This window comes from Hipposideros armiger, unplaced genomic scaffold, assembly GCF_001890085.2.
Source record: "Hipposideros armiger isolate ML-2016 unplaced genomic scaffold, ASM189008v1 scaffold_100, whole genome shotgun sequence".
In the NCBI taxonomy this organism is placed as follows: domain Eukaryota; kingdom Metazoa; phylum Chordata; class Mammalia; order Chiroptera; family Hipposideridae; genus Hipposideros; species Hipposideros armiger.
Window position 1 is genome coordinate 2,420,590 of NW_017731450.1, and position 17,321 is coordinate 2,437,910.

General features: G+C 57.6%; 1 protein-coding gene across 6 annotated transcripts in view; it reads left to right on the forward strand.

Annotated features, from left to right (window-relative positions):
* The window catches only part of EIPR1 (EARP complex and GARP complex interacting protein 1), a 95,954-nt gene extending 78,842 nt beyond the window's left edge, over nt 1-17,112 (forward strand). For all 6 annotated transcript variants that reach the window (XM_019646316.1, XM_019646320.1, XM_019646318.1 and 3 more), the window contains 5 exons: nt 2,331-2,430; nt 10,513-10,649; nt 12,948-13,115; nt 14,235-14,402; nt 16,631-17,112. In XM_019646316.1, coding sequence (XP_019501861.1) covers nt 2,331-2,430; nt 10,513-10,649; nt 12,948-13,115; nt 14,235-14,402; nt 16,631-16,805 — 748 coding nt within the window. In that variant the 3' untranslated portion in view covers nt 16,806-17,112. The remainder of the gene's footprint in view (nt 1-2,330; nt 2,431-10,512; nt 10,650-12,947; nt 13,116-14,234; nt 14,403-16,630) is intronic.
* The last annotated feature ends 209 nt before the right edge of the window (nt 17,113-17,321 follow it).

Genomic DNA, 17,321 nt, shown 5'->3' on the forward strand with positions numbered 1-17,321 from the left:
GGGGCCCCACTGCTCAGAGCTGGCGTCCTAGCCAGCTCCTAACCAACGCGCCACTCGGCCGGCCCGGCATCTCCACTCTCACCTGGGATTCCTCACTCTTTCTTAGGCTTCATGAGCAGGTGTCCCTGAAGTGCCGTGTTTCCAAGACGCCGCTGTCTCTGAGAACGTGAACGTGTTTTGATAGATCGTCTACCCCCCAGAAGCCCTGACCCCTCCGGGGAACTGAAGTCCGATATTCATGGCACCAAAGAAGCTGTCATGTTTGGGTGCCACTAAAAATGCTAACAGGAAGGAGGGTGCGGTCTGTGAGCCGTCAGCTCCATCTTTGGCATCAAACTGGCTGATTCTTACCCTGTGATTTGTTAGTTACCTGGAGTCCGGCTTTCTGGGGTTCTGCTCAGAGTCCATGTGTCTGCGTAGTGAGACCTCCAGTCATCCCGCTGACACCGTGCTGAGCAGCGACTGGCGCCGTCTTCATCGCTTGTGTGTGTCGGGGGTGGGGACGTTTGTGAGTTGTAAGTGCGATCTGGCGAGGAGCTCAGTCATCAGTCTGAACTCACTGCCCCTAATACACAGTGTCAGGGACTCATTCTTTTGTCCCCGTCCCCATTTCATGTGTTGCGACCGGAACCTCTGAGTGTTCGAATCAGGAGGCGGGGCTTTGGGAGGTGATGAGGGTGGGGCCCCCAGGATGGGGCGGGGCCCTTATCACAGAGACAGGACAGCGTCCCCTCTGCTCTCTGCCACTTGGGAACACGGCGAGAAGGGCCGTCTATGGTCTGGGAAGGGGGCCCCCCAGGAGCCAGCCAGGCTGGCACCGCTCCCAGACTTGCAGCCTCCCGACGGCCGGGTAAGCCCGTCAGCCCGCGCTGTGGGTTACAGCAGCCAGGCGGGGACAGACAACGTCCAGCAGGTCGTGCGTGTCCTCTGCCAGGACAAGACGGCGTTGCCCTCCACCTTCCCTCTTGGCTTTCATTGTCAGCTGTCTGGACTCGACTTAAGTTGACCTGTGACCACAGGCCACCAGAGGAAGTGTGAGCCTCTTGCTCTGAAGTGTCCTCAAAATTAGCATTGGCTGTTCTCTTAATAGGAGCAGCAGATTTCAGAACCAGATCCCCTGGCAGGTCTCCCGTCTCTCTGGTTTTAACTTTGTTTGCTGGGTAGCTTGCATGTCTCGTTATTAGAAAAGATACAGTAAGCTGTTTGCTATAGAAGTGAGGTACCTGTGCTCAAAGAGCCATGAACTTTTTGTGCGTTTCTTGAACTACAAGTGAGAAAGAAATGGTGGTTTTGGATTGTATTAATGTTGTCATTAAAAGTATTCATAGCTTGAGAAGATGGCACGAGGGCGGTGTACCCGAAGGCACCCTCCAGTCAGTCACAGCATGTTCTGTTTAGAGAAGAAATAGCGGGGTTCCTTATTGATGGCTTTGGTGGCTGGCGTGCTAGAGTCCGTGAAACGAAATTCTCTTTATAAGCACTTTAAAAATTTCATCAGGAACAGAAACCTACACTCTTGGTCAAAGGACCGATTCTTGATGTTTCCATGGCTTTGCCCACTGGTGGTGTGATGTTGGGTGTTTGTCAGTTATTCAGTGAGGATTCTGTGGCTGCAGGTAACGGGGAACGCAGGAAACGATGACATCCCAGCGGGGCCCTGTGGCTCCTGCTCTGCCCGCCCCTCCCCAGTGCCTGGCTGCTCCCTGGGGCCGCTGAGGAGGTGGCTGCAGAGGATGGGGCGCCTGTTCTGTGCCCCCTGGAGACCCAGCCCCCAGCGGCCCCTTCCCGTCTCAGTCAGCTCAGTCCCGGTCCACAGCCAGTTCCTGGGAGGGCACCGCGGCCCGTGTCTGTCAGCTTGCCTCCGTAGCACACACCACAGGCTGGGAACGTGTGCTCCTGACAGCTCTGGGGCTGGCAGTTCGAGGCCAGCGTTCCGGCATGGGGGGTCCTGGTGAGGCCTGCCTTCCCTGTTTACGGACGATGCCACCGTGCTCTGTGTTCACATGGGTGTGTGTGTGGGGGGACGCCCATGCTCTGGCGTCAGTCCTTATAAGCGCACGGATCCCATCCTGAGACCCCACCTCACAGCCTCCTCTCACCTGGTCACCCCGAAGGCCCCTCTCCTGACACCAGGTGGCCCGGAGGCAGGACACACACGTGCGGAGAGCCAGTGCCAGCTGAGTGTGGCCCAGTTCTGTTGTGATAAACACTGCCCGTGACGACGGCCAGGAGGAGGCCTTGCTGCTACGAGGGATGCGGGGGAGAGGGCTCTTGGCCCACGTTTGGGGATCTCCTCAAGTGTCCCTAATATTTGGCACTTCTCCCCTCAGTGTCACGTGGGAGCCCACGGGAGACGGGAAGAGAGTCATCTCCCTGGCGGACAACCACATCCTGCTGTGGGACCTGCAGGAGAGCTCCCGCCAGGCCGTGGTGAGTGGTGAGGACAGCGCTCCGCTGGACTTCTGTTTTTACTGGACCTTTTGGCTGAATGCAGCTCATGATTCATAAATGTTTAGAATGTTGACATTAATTATGAAATGACTAATGAACGGATTGAATCATCACCCAAAGAATGGAGTGATTGGCTCCTGCAGGTGAGTCGCTCGGGACTGGGCCTCAGGGCTGTGGACAGAAAGGACACGGAACCCGGAAGCTGACCTGGCTGCCCCCTCGCCGTCACGTGTCCAAAGGAGGCAGTGGGACACCCACACGTGTGCTCTTCTGCCTCAAGTAGGTTGTCTTTTAATGAACGGTTGTCACAGTCTGTGTGGTTAGTGTCACCTTTCAGGTAGGTACTGATTTCATGCTGCTGACCAGCCTTTTCCTGTCTGCGCGAGTTGCGACCCGGTGACCTTGTGGCTCGCCGCCCTCTCGCTCCCATGTGTGCACAGTCCGAGGGCTTTAGTCATCAGACACCTCAGCTGTTCCTGCACACGGCGCATTGGACCACTGGCCCCGCGCGATGGCCGTGTTGCCATCTGTCAGGTGCCCACCCGTCACCTCCAGGGCCCAGTCACCAGGGCGGGGGAGCAGCTGGGTCTTCACGCTCCCCGACCGGAAGATGGCGTCTCTCTCCACGGCCCGTTCCCTCTCAGACCTGTTGGCGTTTAGCGCTGACATTCTTTGGAACCAGTTTTGCTTTTAATATTCATCGCTTCAAATACTTTGTCTTTCATCAAGTAAAAACTCTGATTGGTATACATTTTTTTCATCTTTGAGTCCTTAAAATGGCCTCTTTTAAAATGTGATTTTTACATGCATTCATGATTTCATTGCTTTTGTTTATGTCAAAGTAAAAAATTTAGAGAGAAAATCAAAAGATTTGAAATGATGAAGCTTCTAATACCCCTCATACCTGGGGGCTCATACTGGGGGGTACATGCCAGGGGGCTCATACCGGGGGCTCATACCTGGGGGGCTCATATCGGGGGGCTCATACCAGGGGGCTCATACCTGGGGGGCTCGTACCGGGGGGCTCATACCTGGAGGGCTCATACCAGGGGCTCATACTGGGGGGCTCATACCGGGGGCTCCTACCTCAGGTGAACTGCTGTGTGAAGTCGAGGGGCGCAGAGCAGTGTCAGGCCAGGTTGCTTTCCTGCGGGCGTGTCTTGCGTTTGGGCCCATGGTGCTTTTAACTGTCCCCTCACGTTACCTGACAGTGTTCAGAAAGCCTGTCCCACCCCCGTGGGTTGCAGAGGTGGCAAGAACAATGATTTATCATCAGTATGTGACACAGAAGTCAGACTTTAAAATACGAAACGTCTGTTGAAGTTTTCAAGCTCCTCACGGGCAGAAGGGCGTCTCATAGCCTTCGATGTGAAGTTAAGAGTCGGTATGTGTTTTCAAAGCACATAAGTAATATTTAAGGAGAAATTATCACTATTTTTATTAAATTAAAAGAAAAGACATATCACTGCATCATGGAATACAATGCAAAGTTCTCGCAAAGTTGTAGGGAAAACAGGAAACTTGAGAAAAGCTCAGTGCTTGAGCTTGTCCCTGCAGGTCCGGGTGGAGACGCCCGTCACGTGCCATCTTCTGGGGGGCTGGCTGGGGGCTGGCTGGGGGGCTGGCTGGGGGCTGGGAGACTGTCTGGGGCTGGCTGGGCGTCTGGTTCAGAGTTGGGGGTAGTGCCACGCCCGCCCTCCCCGCGCGAGTCTCAGTAGGGTGTCCCCAGTGACCCCACACTGAAGGGCAGGAAGCGGAAGAGCCTCCTGTTGAAAGGCTGGCCTGCGCGGGCTTAGGGGAGAGTGGGGTGCAGAGCTCAGCCCCCACCGAGCTGCACTGCAGGAGGCTCTGAGGACAGCAGCCCAGATGGCGCGCTAGAACTCTGCAGCCTCCCCTTGCCCACCTTCGCCCTCTGTCCTGTCGTCAAGCTGCGCACATGGTCAGACACTCAGTCATCTCGAAACGATTTTATGGGAGGGCGATTAATCTGTAACTTATTTTCTGCGGAGACCAATTTAGTTTTCTCGCCCTCTCTTTTATCCGCTGTCAGCAGTTCTGTCAATATCACTTTGTGACCCTCTGCCGTAGCGTTTAATACTGAAACCCTCTATCGATCCCGGCTATCTTCACACCCAGCGCCGTATTTTTTTTTTTTTTTATTGTTGGAGGATATTGCCTTCTGTGGTGAATCTAATCTTATGCTCACTGCATCATTACCCTTTGCAATTAAATTGGAGGTTCTTTGCCATTTATAACCATTAGCGAGAGCCAGGAGGAGACCGGGGTGGGGGTTCTGCACCCCGATGAGGCAGAGCGGGTGCCCCGCTTCCGTCCGTGCTCATTCATGTCCGGGTTCCAGCAGCTTCCACTGGCTGTGGAATTAAATAGCTCTCTCAGGGTGCAGTGAGCGGCCGAGCCATGGGAGGAAGGTGTCCGCGAGGACCGGAGCCGAGCCCGCGTGGCGCCCGCTCGCAGGGTGTGCCCGAGGCGTTTCCTCCCAGGAGCACCCCCTTGAGGAAGAGCATGGGCTTCGAGGACACAGCGTGCTCTTAGAAACCGTCTCCTCCCGGGTTCCACATGGACCCCGGGGGACCGAATGCAGGCACTGGGAGGGGCCGGGACCGATGGGAGCGTCATTACCTGCAACTGAGTCATGTGTGCTGTGCTGGAAGCGTGAACCGTTGGGGGCGGAGAGCCCGGCGCACGGCAGGGACGAGCTTTCGGGGGGGCGGCCTGCACCCCCTGCTCCGCTGATGCGCCCTTCCCTGTTCTCCAGACGTGGCTCAGAGGGAAGGGAGAGGCTCGTCGCGTTAGTTTCATCCCTTTCATTGGTCATAACGTTTAGAACGTCAAGTGCAGAGCCTGACAGGCTGGATTCAGATGTGGGCCTGCCGCTCACCAGCAGCCACTGGGTCCTGTGATCACCGGTGTCCCGGGTGCCAGCTTCCGCGTTGTCCTCCTGGTCCCGGGGCGTGCCTGGCCTTCTGTGCGGTGACACGACCCGGGACACAGGCCTCATTGCCAGTCCCCCTCGCCGCTCGGTGGAGCTGGACAAGCGGCCGTGGGAGGAAGTAGTGTCTTTGGCCCCTAACTCACTCACCCGCCCGCCCCTCCTGGTGTGGAAGTGGGGTGCTGGTATTCCTGCCCGTTCTCTTACTGGCCTTTTCATCGTCTTAGCAGCGTCTTTTGCAGAGCACAAGCTTTTCATTGTTTTAATAGACTTTGGTTTTTAGAGCAGTTTTAGGTTCACAGCGGAATTTGAGGGGAAGGCACAGATTTCCTGTCCCCCCCTTTAGCCTCCCCCCCGCCCGCCGCAGCCTTCGCTCCCCCTCTCTCCCCCAAGCATCCCCACCGGATGGGACACTGTTACAACCACGAACCTAATGGACACTGTCGTTCTCCTTTCCCCTGTGCGGTGTCTGAAGGCCTTTGTCACCAATTCTAGAGAAAGGCCCTGGCACTCCGGATGCTGGGTCAGTGTGGCGTCGCCCTGTCTGTGCGCTGGTGCTGGTGGCTGTGCTGAGAGGACATGTGGCTTTACCAGGGTTTCTCAGGACACCAGCAAGGAGTCTCGCGCAAATGTCACATGGGCTCGCGAAATTTTTCAACAACTGTCACCCCTCACTAATTTTAAAGCAGTCCCTTTAAAGGACACAGGCCAGAGACTTTCTGAGGGGACAGGGATTGAGTGACAGGTGTGGGCCTGCGGTTCGGGTCTGGTTCCATCCCACCTCCCACTGAGGCCTCCTGTCACCGTGACCCCGCCTCCTGTCCCCGGAACCTGCGGCTCAGCATGTGAGTACCTTGAATGATCAGTGACATTTCGGCCTGTGAGGATGGGTTTGATTTTTGGAAACAGCCAAAAGTTATTTGGAGCAAAATCTAGTGAATAAGATAGTTAACCAAATTGTGTAAAGCTGGTTAGTGGAAAACATGTTAAAACCCTATGAAAACGGGTTTTCTTGTGAGACCCCTAAAGAGACAGACTTCCAGAATATTTTGAGCAGTGGCTGCATCATTAAAATCAGTAGAAACTTTAGAGCCGCAGTTTTCAGATCACAGTCATTTGAATTTATGTTTTAGGACATGTATTTTTAAAAAAAGCCTTGCTTGCTCTTTAAGAAAATATGGAATTTATTAATTTACTAAGTTGCATATCTTAATTTCATGGCCTAATAGCTACACATATATCTTTTGATTTTGTAAATATTGAAGACAACTAGTGTTTTTAGCCACCTAGTTAGATCTTGGGAAAAAAATCATTAAATACAAAGTGGGCTAGGGGTTGTGTCTAGCAAGTGAGTGTTTCCCAAGCTCTCAAAAGACCTCTTCCTGGCAATTAAGAGTAAATAGTACATTTAAAAAAACTAGGCCTATTTAAAAAAGAGCAGCTGCTAAGCTTGGGGAGGGGGGGGCGTGTATGGCTGCTGGGTGCTCGCCGTGGGCACCAGCGTAGAACGCCTGTTGTGGCCGGGGCTGTTTGAAGTCGGAGGCGTGGCGGGAGCTCTGAGTACAGAGATGTGGCTTCTGCCTCTGGTAATTGTTTATCCTGTTGTGGGGTCTGTAGTGCATAGATGATGCCTTTACTTAAAATTTTCAGGATTTGCTGGAATAGGGTGGGACAGGCATGGACAGTGGCTAAGGTGAAGGGAGCACCAAGGATGTGCGACATGTGAGGGAGACGCTGAGTCAGCGTTCTGAGCTTCGGAATCAAGTCCTGTTTATGCCGGTCACTCGCAGTGTGACCTTGGCCAAGCTGCTTGATGGTGCAAGCCGCAGTGTCCACATATGTAAAGTAGGACAGTTTAACAGTGACATTACATGAGGACAGTGTCCCCCATAGTGCGGGGTATGGCAAGCAGTTAACACATGCCTATTGGCTGGGTGCGTGGGTGGATGGTGGATGGATGATGGATGGATGGATGGATGGATGGATGGATGGATGGTTGGGAGGGTAGATGATGGATGAATGGATGGAAGGGTGGATGGGAGGATGAATGGATGGATGGATGGATGGATGGATGGATGGGTGGATGGGAGGGTGGATGATGGATGGATGGATGGATGGATGGAGGATGGATGGATGGTGGATGAATGGATGGATGGATGGATGGGAGGGTGGATGGATGGAAGGGTGAGTGGGAGGATGAGAGGGAGGGTGGGTAGATGGATAGGTGGATGGGAGGATGAATGGATGAATGAATGGATGGTGGATGAGTGGATGGATTGATGGATGGGAGGGTGGATTGGGAGGGTGGATGATGGATGGATGGATGGGTGGATGGATGGATGGGTGGATGGGAGGGTGGGTGATGGGAGGGTGGAAAGATAGGCAGGTGGGTAGATGGATGTCCTCCTCCCAGAAGGGAAGGTGCGCGTTCTCAGTGGGTCCCCATCATCCTGGTCAGCACGTGCATTTTCAGGCTGTTGTGTGCTTGGTGCTGTGCCCCCTGTTGCATCCTTCCACTGGGTCTGGTCTCCAGAATCTCACGCAGAGACCCTTCCTGACTGTGCCGTGTACCACTCACGCGGTGGCGTGGCCACATTTTGCTCGTCAGGAGGTGTGTTCTTTTGTTCCCATCTGGCATCAGTTCCGTCTCTTCAGAGGGTTGTGGGGTGCCTGGCATCGTTCCTTCTGCCTGGGAAGCACTGGTTATTTCTCTTTCAGGCTGAGAAGCGTCACTGTGTCGCCTTCCCTCTGGGGCTCTTACGAGCTCTCTCTCCATGTCACCAAGACACTAAAAACTGCGATTGATTAACCTTACAACTCACCGCGCGCTGCTACTGAGGGAGCCCTCAGACACGGACGGTGTGTCTCGTCCAGGTTGTCATCACAGTTACCTGGCAGACGTCTCTGCCCCCGTGGGCGTGGGGTTCCTGACTACTTGGCTGTTCATGCATTAAAGTGAGCAGAGGGGCAGTGGCAGGACAGCGATGGCGTCACCTACCCTCTGGGTTTGCGTGCCCGTCTGTGGGGTTGGGGGCTGGGCCTGGCGCTCGTGGCCACAGCCGGCTTTCCCACTTAGCCTGCTGTGGTGGGCGCTGCTGTTCTCCAAACGTCGCGTTGTTCTGGTTTCCGCCCCGCCCTGGGCCATTGTCCTGGGGCCACTGTTGCCTTTCCGGGTTCCAGGCACACCCAGGCTGTCCTGTCCTGCTGCAGCCTGCCTAGGGCCCTCTGCGTCCCCAGACGCCAGGCTGAAAGTCCTTCCACTTCTTTTTCCGGCGACTCTTCTCTCTTGCTCTGTCTCCACCACGCCCAGCACTGTGTCCCCCAAGGAGGAATGTAGTACATATTGCTTGTGTGAACAGTCACCCTTTATCTTTCTGTGAGAGAGGATTAGTAAGTCACTCGTGATCTGTGTAACGACAGAACAGGTATTTTAACTGAGGTGTTACAAACACACGCCCCAGCTTCCAAAGACATGGACTCAGACTTCTCAGCGCCTCCTGGTTGTGGGGAAGAAGGTGGGGTGGTGGGGTGGCCAGGGGGCTAAGCCCAGAAGCCCTGGGGGGGCACGTGGAGGGCTCTCAGGAAACCTGGGAAGGCGCGTGGTAGCGCTGTCAGCTTGGTGGTCAGGGGCAGGTGGGGCACCAGCCACGGGGCACCGTCTACCAGCTTCCTTGGAGATGGCAGTCACTAGCTCAGCTCTGCACGGGGCGCTGCCTCCCCTCTGCCCAGGCACCCCGTCACCCTCCCTTCTCGGCAACCTCAGGCCCTTCAGTCCCTGTGAGAGGGGGACGTGCAGGCAGGGGGCTTAGCCTGGGCTGTGACGGGCCAAGGCCAGAGACTCACCGTCTACACAATGTGCTAAGTCAGCAAGGCAGGAAAATGAATTTGTTTTGAGAAAGATTTTTCTGGGATAAATTGAAAGAAGGGGTAAAGTGCTGCTTTTCATGGGCTGGTCAGTGTGTCCTGGGTAGGTGACCTCACTGCAATAGTTATTAGAATAAAGGGGATTCACTATGATGTTGTTTTTAAAAATGTCACCACTATCGTATTTCTTAACCTTCCTCTCTGAAGAGGAAAGGGGGTGTTGCCCCCCGCACCCCCTGCACCAGGTTTCTAGTCGAGCCCCCTTGCACTGACTGCTCGCTTCATGGGGCTGTCCCGGCTTGTCCATCTCGAGTCTGGGCACTCATGGCTCCCATGCTATGCGGGCCCCCCATAAAGCCCTGAGATGGGGCCGTGGCACCCAGGACAGTCACAGGGGACAAGCACGGCCTCCAGTGACAGCTTGAAACCTCCCTCAGGCTCGTCAGGAGCTGCGGTGGCCTGCCTCCGGGTCCCCTCCCAGGGGGTTCCCAGGCATGAGGCCTGTGTTCAGGCTAAAGTGGTGAAGTGACAGTGGGGCTTGTGTGCCCTGGGGGACGTGTGTGGCAGGACGTGGGGCCGAGTGCCACAGGCGGGCCCGGTGCACTGTCCCTGCCTGTGGAAGTCACGGTGTGGATAGATGGTCCACCCCCAAAATGAAGAATTGATGTAGGCAGTGCCATGTGTCTTTGTGCATCAAATCCCAGGCAGGCAGGTGGGGGTGGGAGGGTGATGAGGTTGGTGTGTGTGTGTGTGGGGGCTCTTCCCAGACGCACCACCCTCGGCCCCTCCAACCTCAGGTCCAGGTTTCTGCCCGGACAGTCTCAGCGGGTGTTTCGTGGGGTCTTGTCGTTACCTGTTGAGGTTTAGTTGACCTCCCTGTAAAGGATTTAGGGACCCTACAGACGGGGCGGGGTGTGTACCGAGAACCCATCTGATTGGACCCCACTTGCTCTGTGTCTGTCTGTGGAGCAGCCAGATGTTTGTGGATTTGTGTTGTTCCTTCAACTTCGAGCAGATTATCCCTAATCATGCCCTTGCAAGTCCTTTTTAATAGAGGGTTTATTAATATGCTTTCTCGTTTCTGCTGTGCTCCATTTTAGTTTTTTCCAAATGAGGGTCAAACATTCTTGCTGCTGACGGGAAGAAACAAAGTGTTTCCTAATTATTTTCAGTGATATCCTGTGAGCATAGGACAGCCTCTTACATTTCCTGAAGAGTTCACATTCCCTTCCTTCTTGCCCTGACAGCTGGCCAGCTCGGCGTCGCTGGAAGGCAAGGGACAGCTGAAGTTCACCTCGGGACGGTGGAGCCCGCATCACAACTGCACCCAGGTGGCCACAGCGAACGACACGGCTGTCCGTGGGTGGGACACGCGCAGCATGAGGTCAGTGACGGGCGCGGGCCTGTGTCTGGGCGCCTGGTCCTTGATTGGCCCTGTCCCCCGCGAGGGGCGAATCAGCCACGTGTGCTGGGGGGCACGTGCTCGTCTGTCTCCAGCTCGGCGTCAGAAGAGTTCATCTCCGTTGGTTTCTCCTCCCGGTCGGTGCGAGGCGGCGTATCCATGGCCGTGGAACCGCCATTGCCAGCTGGCCTTCTCATGCCCCTGTGTGGTTCCCTTCAGCGGTGGCACTTGGTAATGAAATGAAGATCGGGCTTTTGTCACAGCTCACGAGTGACCTGGGGACCGCCGCCTCGCAGGCTCCCTGACAGTCGCAGGCCCTGGTTAAGTTTGTGGAGTTGTCTGCGGCCGTTTCTGTGCCATCCAGATACACACCTGTGGGGTGATGCGAGCTTGTCGTTTCAGCCGTTACACGCAGCAGCCGGCAGTTCTAATGGCGCGAGGAGGAGCAGTTTTCTCTTCCAGGTGTGGTCTGCTAGGCACCAGAGTGATGGTGTGCACGTCCGTTGTCATGGCAACGGGAGCCTATGCAGCCTTTGTGAGAGGCAGTTTATCCCCTCAGCACACCATGATTTATCACTGAGCTGCAAATACGGCGTCACGAAATAACTTGTGTCGCCTTCAAGGGTGGGGGCACAAGTTTAAATTTAGTTCGGCGGCCTCTCTGCAGACTCGGGGCTAGTAAATAATCAGCCGCCGCTTCCCGGCTGTGTGTGTCTATACAAAGGGCTGTTCACTCCTAACGGAAGCTGACAGCCAGGGACGCAGACCAAGGCCGTCCTGACACATCCAGGCCCCCGGTCCTGTGGCCACCTGGTCCTGTGCTCACCGTTCTTTAAAGGAGGAATTTCAGTGTCTGAAAGCAAGAAACTCAAAGGCTGACATTACAGACCCCGAAACAACCATGACAAGGGCTTTGGGGACAACATCCTGCAGCTCCTACCTTTGCAGTGCCGTCTCTTTGGGATGACAAACAGCTAAGGGGACACGTGGCTCCTGTCACTGAGCGTCACTTCTTTTGCAAACAGCTTGGTTTTTATTGAACCAGGGTGCTTTTAGTGTTTGTTCTAGAATGTACTGTGCTTTTGTATTAAAATTGCTGCCACCAGCGTGTGCAGTAAACCCCTAGTGAATACTCGGCACGTGCGACTGGCCACCCAGTTCTAGATTTTTAATTTCACACGTCCCCCCATTTCATCTGGTAGATGTTAAGGTTTAGGGTATCTATTTTAGGAGAAAATATTAGTGTGTTGGAAAGGTGCAGGATGTAAAAACTGATGGCAAGATTTAAAAGATTTAGGCCCGGAAAATGCAGCGTGGAGAAAAGATGAAAGAGACTGAATAGGTCTTCCCTGGAGAGCAGAGAAACATGGGGCTCTTCAGACACGCGGGAGGTAATGACGGGGGGGGGCGGGCAGAGCTGCCTGTGGCCCCCGGCCCCGCGGAAGCCAGGGAGAGTGAGGAAGTTAAGTGATTGCAGGAGAGAGGAAGTGACCCGGGGTGGCAGTGGAGTGGCCAGCCTGGGCAGGTGTGGGCTGCAAGCCGGGCAGAGTGAGCCTCGCCGCAGCCTGACTGGTGCAGGCCTTTTGTTCCCGGCCTGTCCCGCCTCACCTGGTGACCTGCCCACTGCTTTGGGCTTGTGACACTGGAGGGATGTAATGGACGGAAACATCTGATTTCAGACCCTGTGAGGGGCAGCCTGGAGCGGTGGGATCCAGGGCTTCGGTTAGGCGTGTGCGTGTGCACATGTGCCCTGCGTGTGCATGTGAACCATGAGTGTGTGCGTGTGCGTGTGCTGTGTGCGCGTGCGTGTGCCATGTGTGTTGGCCGTGTGCAGATGCCGGAGCCTGCCCGCGTTTCCCTGTGTGGGACGGGCGGCTGCACTGCGCGCGGCCGAGGCGGCCTGCGTGGGTGACGGACGAGCGCGCCGCAGCAGGTCTGGCCCTTCCGTGTTTGCGGCTGTCCCAGCCTGCTCTGGCTTTCCCCTCTCTCCCCGCACCAACCTGTCGCCCTGTCGCCTGTCCTTTTTTCTTTCCTTTCCTCACCGCATCCTTCCAGAAACTTGTCCGGTGTCCTATCCAAAAGCCTGTCTCTGCTGCACGGCAGCCAGTCCCCGGGGCCCTCTCCGTCCCCAGGGACCATGTCAGCCCCACAGCTTGCGAGGATCACAGATGTGCTGCGGGAGACGCCGCAGCCTGTGTCTGCGCTGGGAGAGGCAGGGTGGGCGCCACATGGGGGCCGCAGGGACTCATCGGGGCCCTTCCCACGCGCTCTCTCCCGCAGCCAGACCTACTGCATCGAGAACGCCCACGGGCAGCTGGTGCGCGACCTGGACTTCAACCCCAACAAGCAGTACTACCTGGCCAGCTGCGGGGATGACTGCAAGGTGAAGTTTTGGGACACCCGCCATGTCGCCGAGCCTGTGAAGACCCTGGAGGAGCACTCCCACTGGTAGCGAGTCTGCTTGCGGTTCGGGAGGGGCTGTTCCGCTAATTACCATTTGGAAAGGCGCAAACCGCTTCGTTGGTGCTGCTGGGAATCATTCAATCAACCCGGCTTTTTTTTCCCCCAAAGAAACACTAATTCCAAATCTGAATGTTTGTGATTTATAACCGTAGGAAAGGGAGAAAAGCATTAGAGTCTGTCTTCTCTTGAAATAGTGCCGGTTCAAATATGTGGGAATAAATGTGCACAGATGCTCACGTGGCATTGTCCGGGAAGGCGGGGAGCCGGCCCAGCGGCGTGCGACCAGCAGGGGGAGCTGAGGTCAGCGGGTGCCGCCCACGCCGTGAAGGGAGTGGGGCGGGGCTGTGTGCGGACACGGGTCCCCCCCCCCCCCGAAATGTTGTTTGAAAATGTAACGTGTGGGCACTTTTGCTCAGGGCGAGAGAGGCATCAAGCTGGAGAATAGCGAATTTTTATTCAAATATAGCCTGTGTGCGTGTGTGTACACGTGTGTGTGCACGCACAGGAAACGCCTAGAGGAGTAAGAGCCCTCGGTGGCCGTAGCTTAGGCCGGGGCCGTGTCCCGGGAGAGTTGCCTCTGTGGGCTGTGCCTCTGGGTTCTCTGAATTACTTCCCAGAAGCTCCATTGTTTCTGCAAGCAGAAAACGTAAGACCCCGGGCTCTCGTGCAGTCCCATCACGTTCAGTGAGTGGCCGTAATTACTGCTGTCCAAGCAGAAACGTTGCCCTCTGGGCGAGCAGGCGCCTGGCACGGCGGCCGCTCAGCACTGCAAGCCTGCTAGGCCGGTGACAGGGCGTGTGACAGATGTCACCCTGCACCCGTGGCTGCTGCTCGTGGGCCGGTGCCCTCGGTCTGGCTTTGAGTCACGGGTCACCTCTAGTCCTGTGGTGTGAGGCAGTCAGCCGTCCTGCCCCTCGAGTCTCGTGCCACTGCTGGTCCCTGTCCGGTGGGGCTTAAGCGGAGGTTTCAGAGGAAGACTGAGAAGCCTCCCCTCCGCTGGACACTGCCCAGCCTGAGCTGCGCAGGGGGATGGGTTGCCGGGCAACCCCCGTCACTCCGCCCAGCAAGGGCCCAGCATGGCCAGCTCCGCCTCCTTCCTCCCAGGGTGTGGAATGTCCGCTACAACCACTCGCACGACCAGCTCGTCCTGACGGGCAGCAGCGACAGCAGGGTCATCCTGTCCAACATGGTGTCCATCTCCTCTGAGCCCTTCGGCCACCTGGTGGACGACGACGACCTGAGTGACCAGGAGGAGCGCCGTCCGGAGGAGAAGTGAGCGCTCTCGGGGTGTGGGCGCTTCCCTTCTCACCAGCATCGCGGCCTGGGTGGCTCGGGTCAGTGTCGGGGTGGCCCCACTGCGGGCCTGGGGCCCCACTGTGCAGGCGGTCAGCCCGCAGGACGGCCGTGCCGCGGGGTCGGGCTGGCGCCGCCTGGTGTGGACTCTCCAACATGTGTCTGTGTTGCTGGCATTAGTTCCTTACATAAGATTTTAAAGGCCATCGCTGGTATTTAAACGTGAACTTCAATGACAGTGGGAACTGGCGTTCACTGATGGTCATGGTGGTCCCTGCGAGAGGAGATGCCACCCTTGTCCTTTCTCCTGTTGTGGTTTGAGTGTGCGATGCAGAGTCGGGCTGTCTGCCCCCAGCGGCGGGGCCGCGTGGGGTCTGCAGGCAGCCCTCCGCCCCCAGCCCAGCGGGGTCCCCTGCATCCTTCGCCCCGAGACACCATGAAACGTGGTGACGCTGGTGTGTGTTCACAGGCGCACCATCTTGCTTGTGTGTCTCCCCAAATCCTTTCCTACCCGCCCCGTTTTCCAGTCCCAAACACATCTGCCCAGGGGCTGTCTCTTCAAATCGGGGCTCAGGCTCCCGAGATACGTGGGGTCCTGGAGATTTGGGGCGTGTGCAGGTCACACTCCTGGTCCTGGTCAGTGCGGAGTGGGGACGCCTGTCCCTGTGGGGCTGCAGGTTCTTTGCTGGACACAGAAGCGGGAAAGTGTGACCTTGTCAGCCGGCAAATTGAAAGGGAGACGCCTCTTGCTTCTTGGAGTGGGTTCATTCCATGTGGCGGCTGCTCCCTGCTGGAAGCGAGCACGGGCACGGCTCCCGATGCCAAGGCGGAAGGTTCTGGAGTAAGTCCCACTGGAGTTGACGTTTGAGCCCTGAAATCCAGTGGGCTGGTGCTCCGTGTTGAGACTTCACACCGGCAGCTACCCCGAGCTCTTCCCCACCGCCTGACTTAGCCGAGACTCAGAGTCACCTCTGCGTCGGGGGCCTTTCCAGCGGTGACCTGCGATTTGTCTGTCTCCTGACTCAGCCGTTTTTCTGTTCAAACATGTAGAAGCACAATGTTGGGACACAGCTGCCGTGGTTTCAGTCTAGCGCTGTCCATCGTGCTGCAGGACCTGGGCCCTTCACTGTCCCCCCTCTGCTCACGGCCATGCGGGAGGCCGTGCCCGTGCCTGTCGGCCCTGAGCTGGCACCTGGGGCCTTCACAGGACTCCCTGCCGCCCTCGCGGTGGCTTCGGAGAAGCACAGCAGGAGGGAAGGCGCATGTGGCTGCGTGTGCCAGGTGCGATGGCGCCAACGCTTGCTGTCCCGTTCCTGTCCTGCAGCCCTGCCCCATGCTCCGTCCACATCTTATTAAGTTCAGGAGAACCGGGGACTTGGACGTGGTCGTGTTGGTAACAAGGCACCAGGCAACACTGGAAGGGCCGCTTCTGGGGAGCCGGCCGTAGCCGTGTGTTGAGGGCTCGATCGGACACCAGGCTGGATCCGGGCAGGACGCGAGGGCAGCTGCGTCTCGGGGAGAAGCAGCGTGTTCCCGCCAAGAGCCCAGCAGCACTGAGAGCGCTAGAATATTTTTGTGAAATGGAAAGAAAAGTGCCAGAGAAGCCCGTACCAGGTTGGGACGCGGTCCCTGCCCTGGGGGCGAGTTTCGGGTGGTGACCTCAGAGCGGAGCGCCGCCAGGCGAGGCCCTCGCTGCTCATGTTCACACGCGGGTGTCAGCGCGTGAGCGTCTTCTGGCCACGTTTCCCAGGGAAGCAGCGCTGTCGCTCACGTGCACAGGGCAGTGACATGGGACGGCGTCCTGAACGGGCACAGCCCAGGGCCAGGACCTGCGGGCTTGTTCCCGTCCGGCTCCTCCGCCCGCCGCGACGGGCTGGGCGGCGGTCCTCGCGATGTCACAGGCGGAGCGTCTCGTCGCCGGCCGCGTCCTCCCTTTTGTCCCCCGCGGACGATTCCCCAGTCTCTGCCCTGAACCGGGGAGGCCCCTGTGGGTCACCCCAGCACGCGCCGGTCCAGGGCCTGAGGAAACGGGTGTTCTCGGGGAGCAGCCGGTCCCGTGAGCTGCGCCTGGCGCGTAGGGCCCGAGCCCGCGGGCCAGCTGAGCCCCGTGGTCCTCCCCGTCACGCGCGTGAGCAGAGCCGGCCTCGCTGCCACTGGCCGGGCGGCGCCGCCCCGCCTCGCTCACGCGTGTCTCTGCTGCCTTGCAGGAGTCAGGAGCCCCCGCAGGACAGCGTCATCGCCACGTACGAGGAGCACGAGGACAGCGTGTACGCCGCGGAGTGGTCCTCGGCCGACCCCTGGCTGTTCGCCTCCCTGAGCTACGACGGGCGGCTCGTCATCAACAGGGTCCCGCGGGCCCTGAAGTACCACATCCTGCTCTGACCCGGCCGCGGCCGCCCGCTGGGAGCGCGCGCGTCCTCCGAGCCGGCCCCTCGGGGAGAGCCGGCGTCGCCTCCCGCTCCCACGCGCGTTCACAGCTGCGGGCGCCTCTGCCGGCGGCTCTGCTCGCCCTGGGTGGGTCCCCTTGGCTGCGAGCCGCCGTCCCGTGCGTGTGTCTGCTGTCATCGTTCTCTCGCTCTTCTTTAAGGATGCTGGGTTTCATTTAAAAAAATCTTTGTTTCCGTAATGTTGTCATGGTCTCTTGAGATTAAAAATGAAATAAATGAGCGAGGCCTTCGTGCTGCTCCGACTCCGGCCCGTTCTTCCGGGGCCGCTGCCCCGAAGGCCTCGTCCCTGGTCTCTGACACCTGGTTGGTCCCGGCCCCCCGGGAAGGCCCGTGGGCAGAGGTGTGGAGCTTGCGGGGCCGCCCCATCCCGGGAGTGACCTGTGCTGGGGCCCTGGCGTCTGGGCCCGCGAGCCCGGGCTCCCTGCCCGTGCTAGTGACCAAGCGTCTCCCG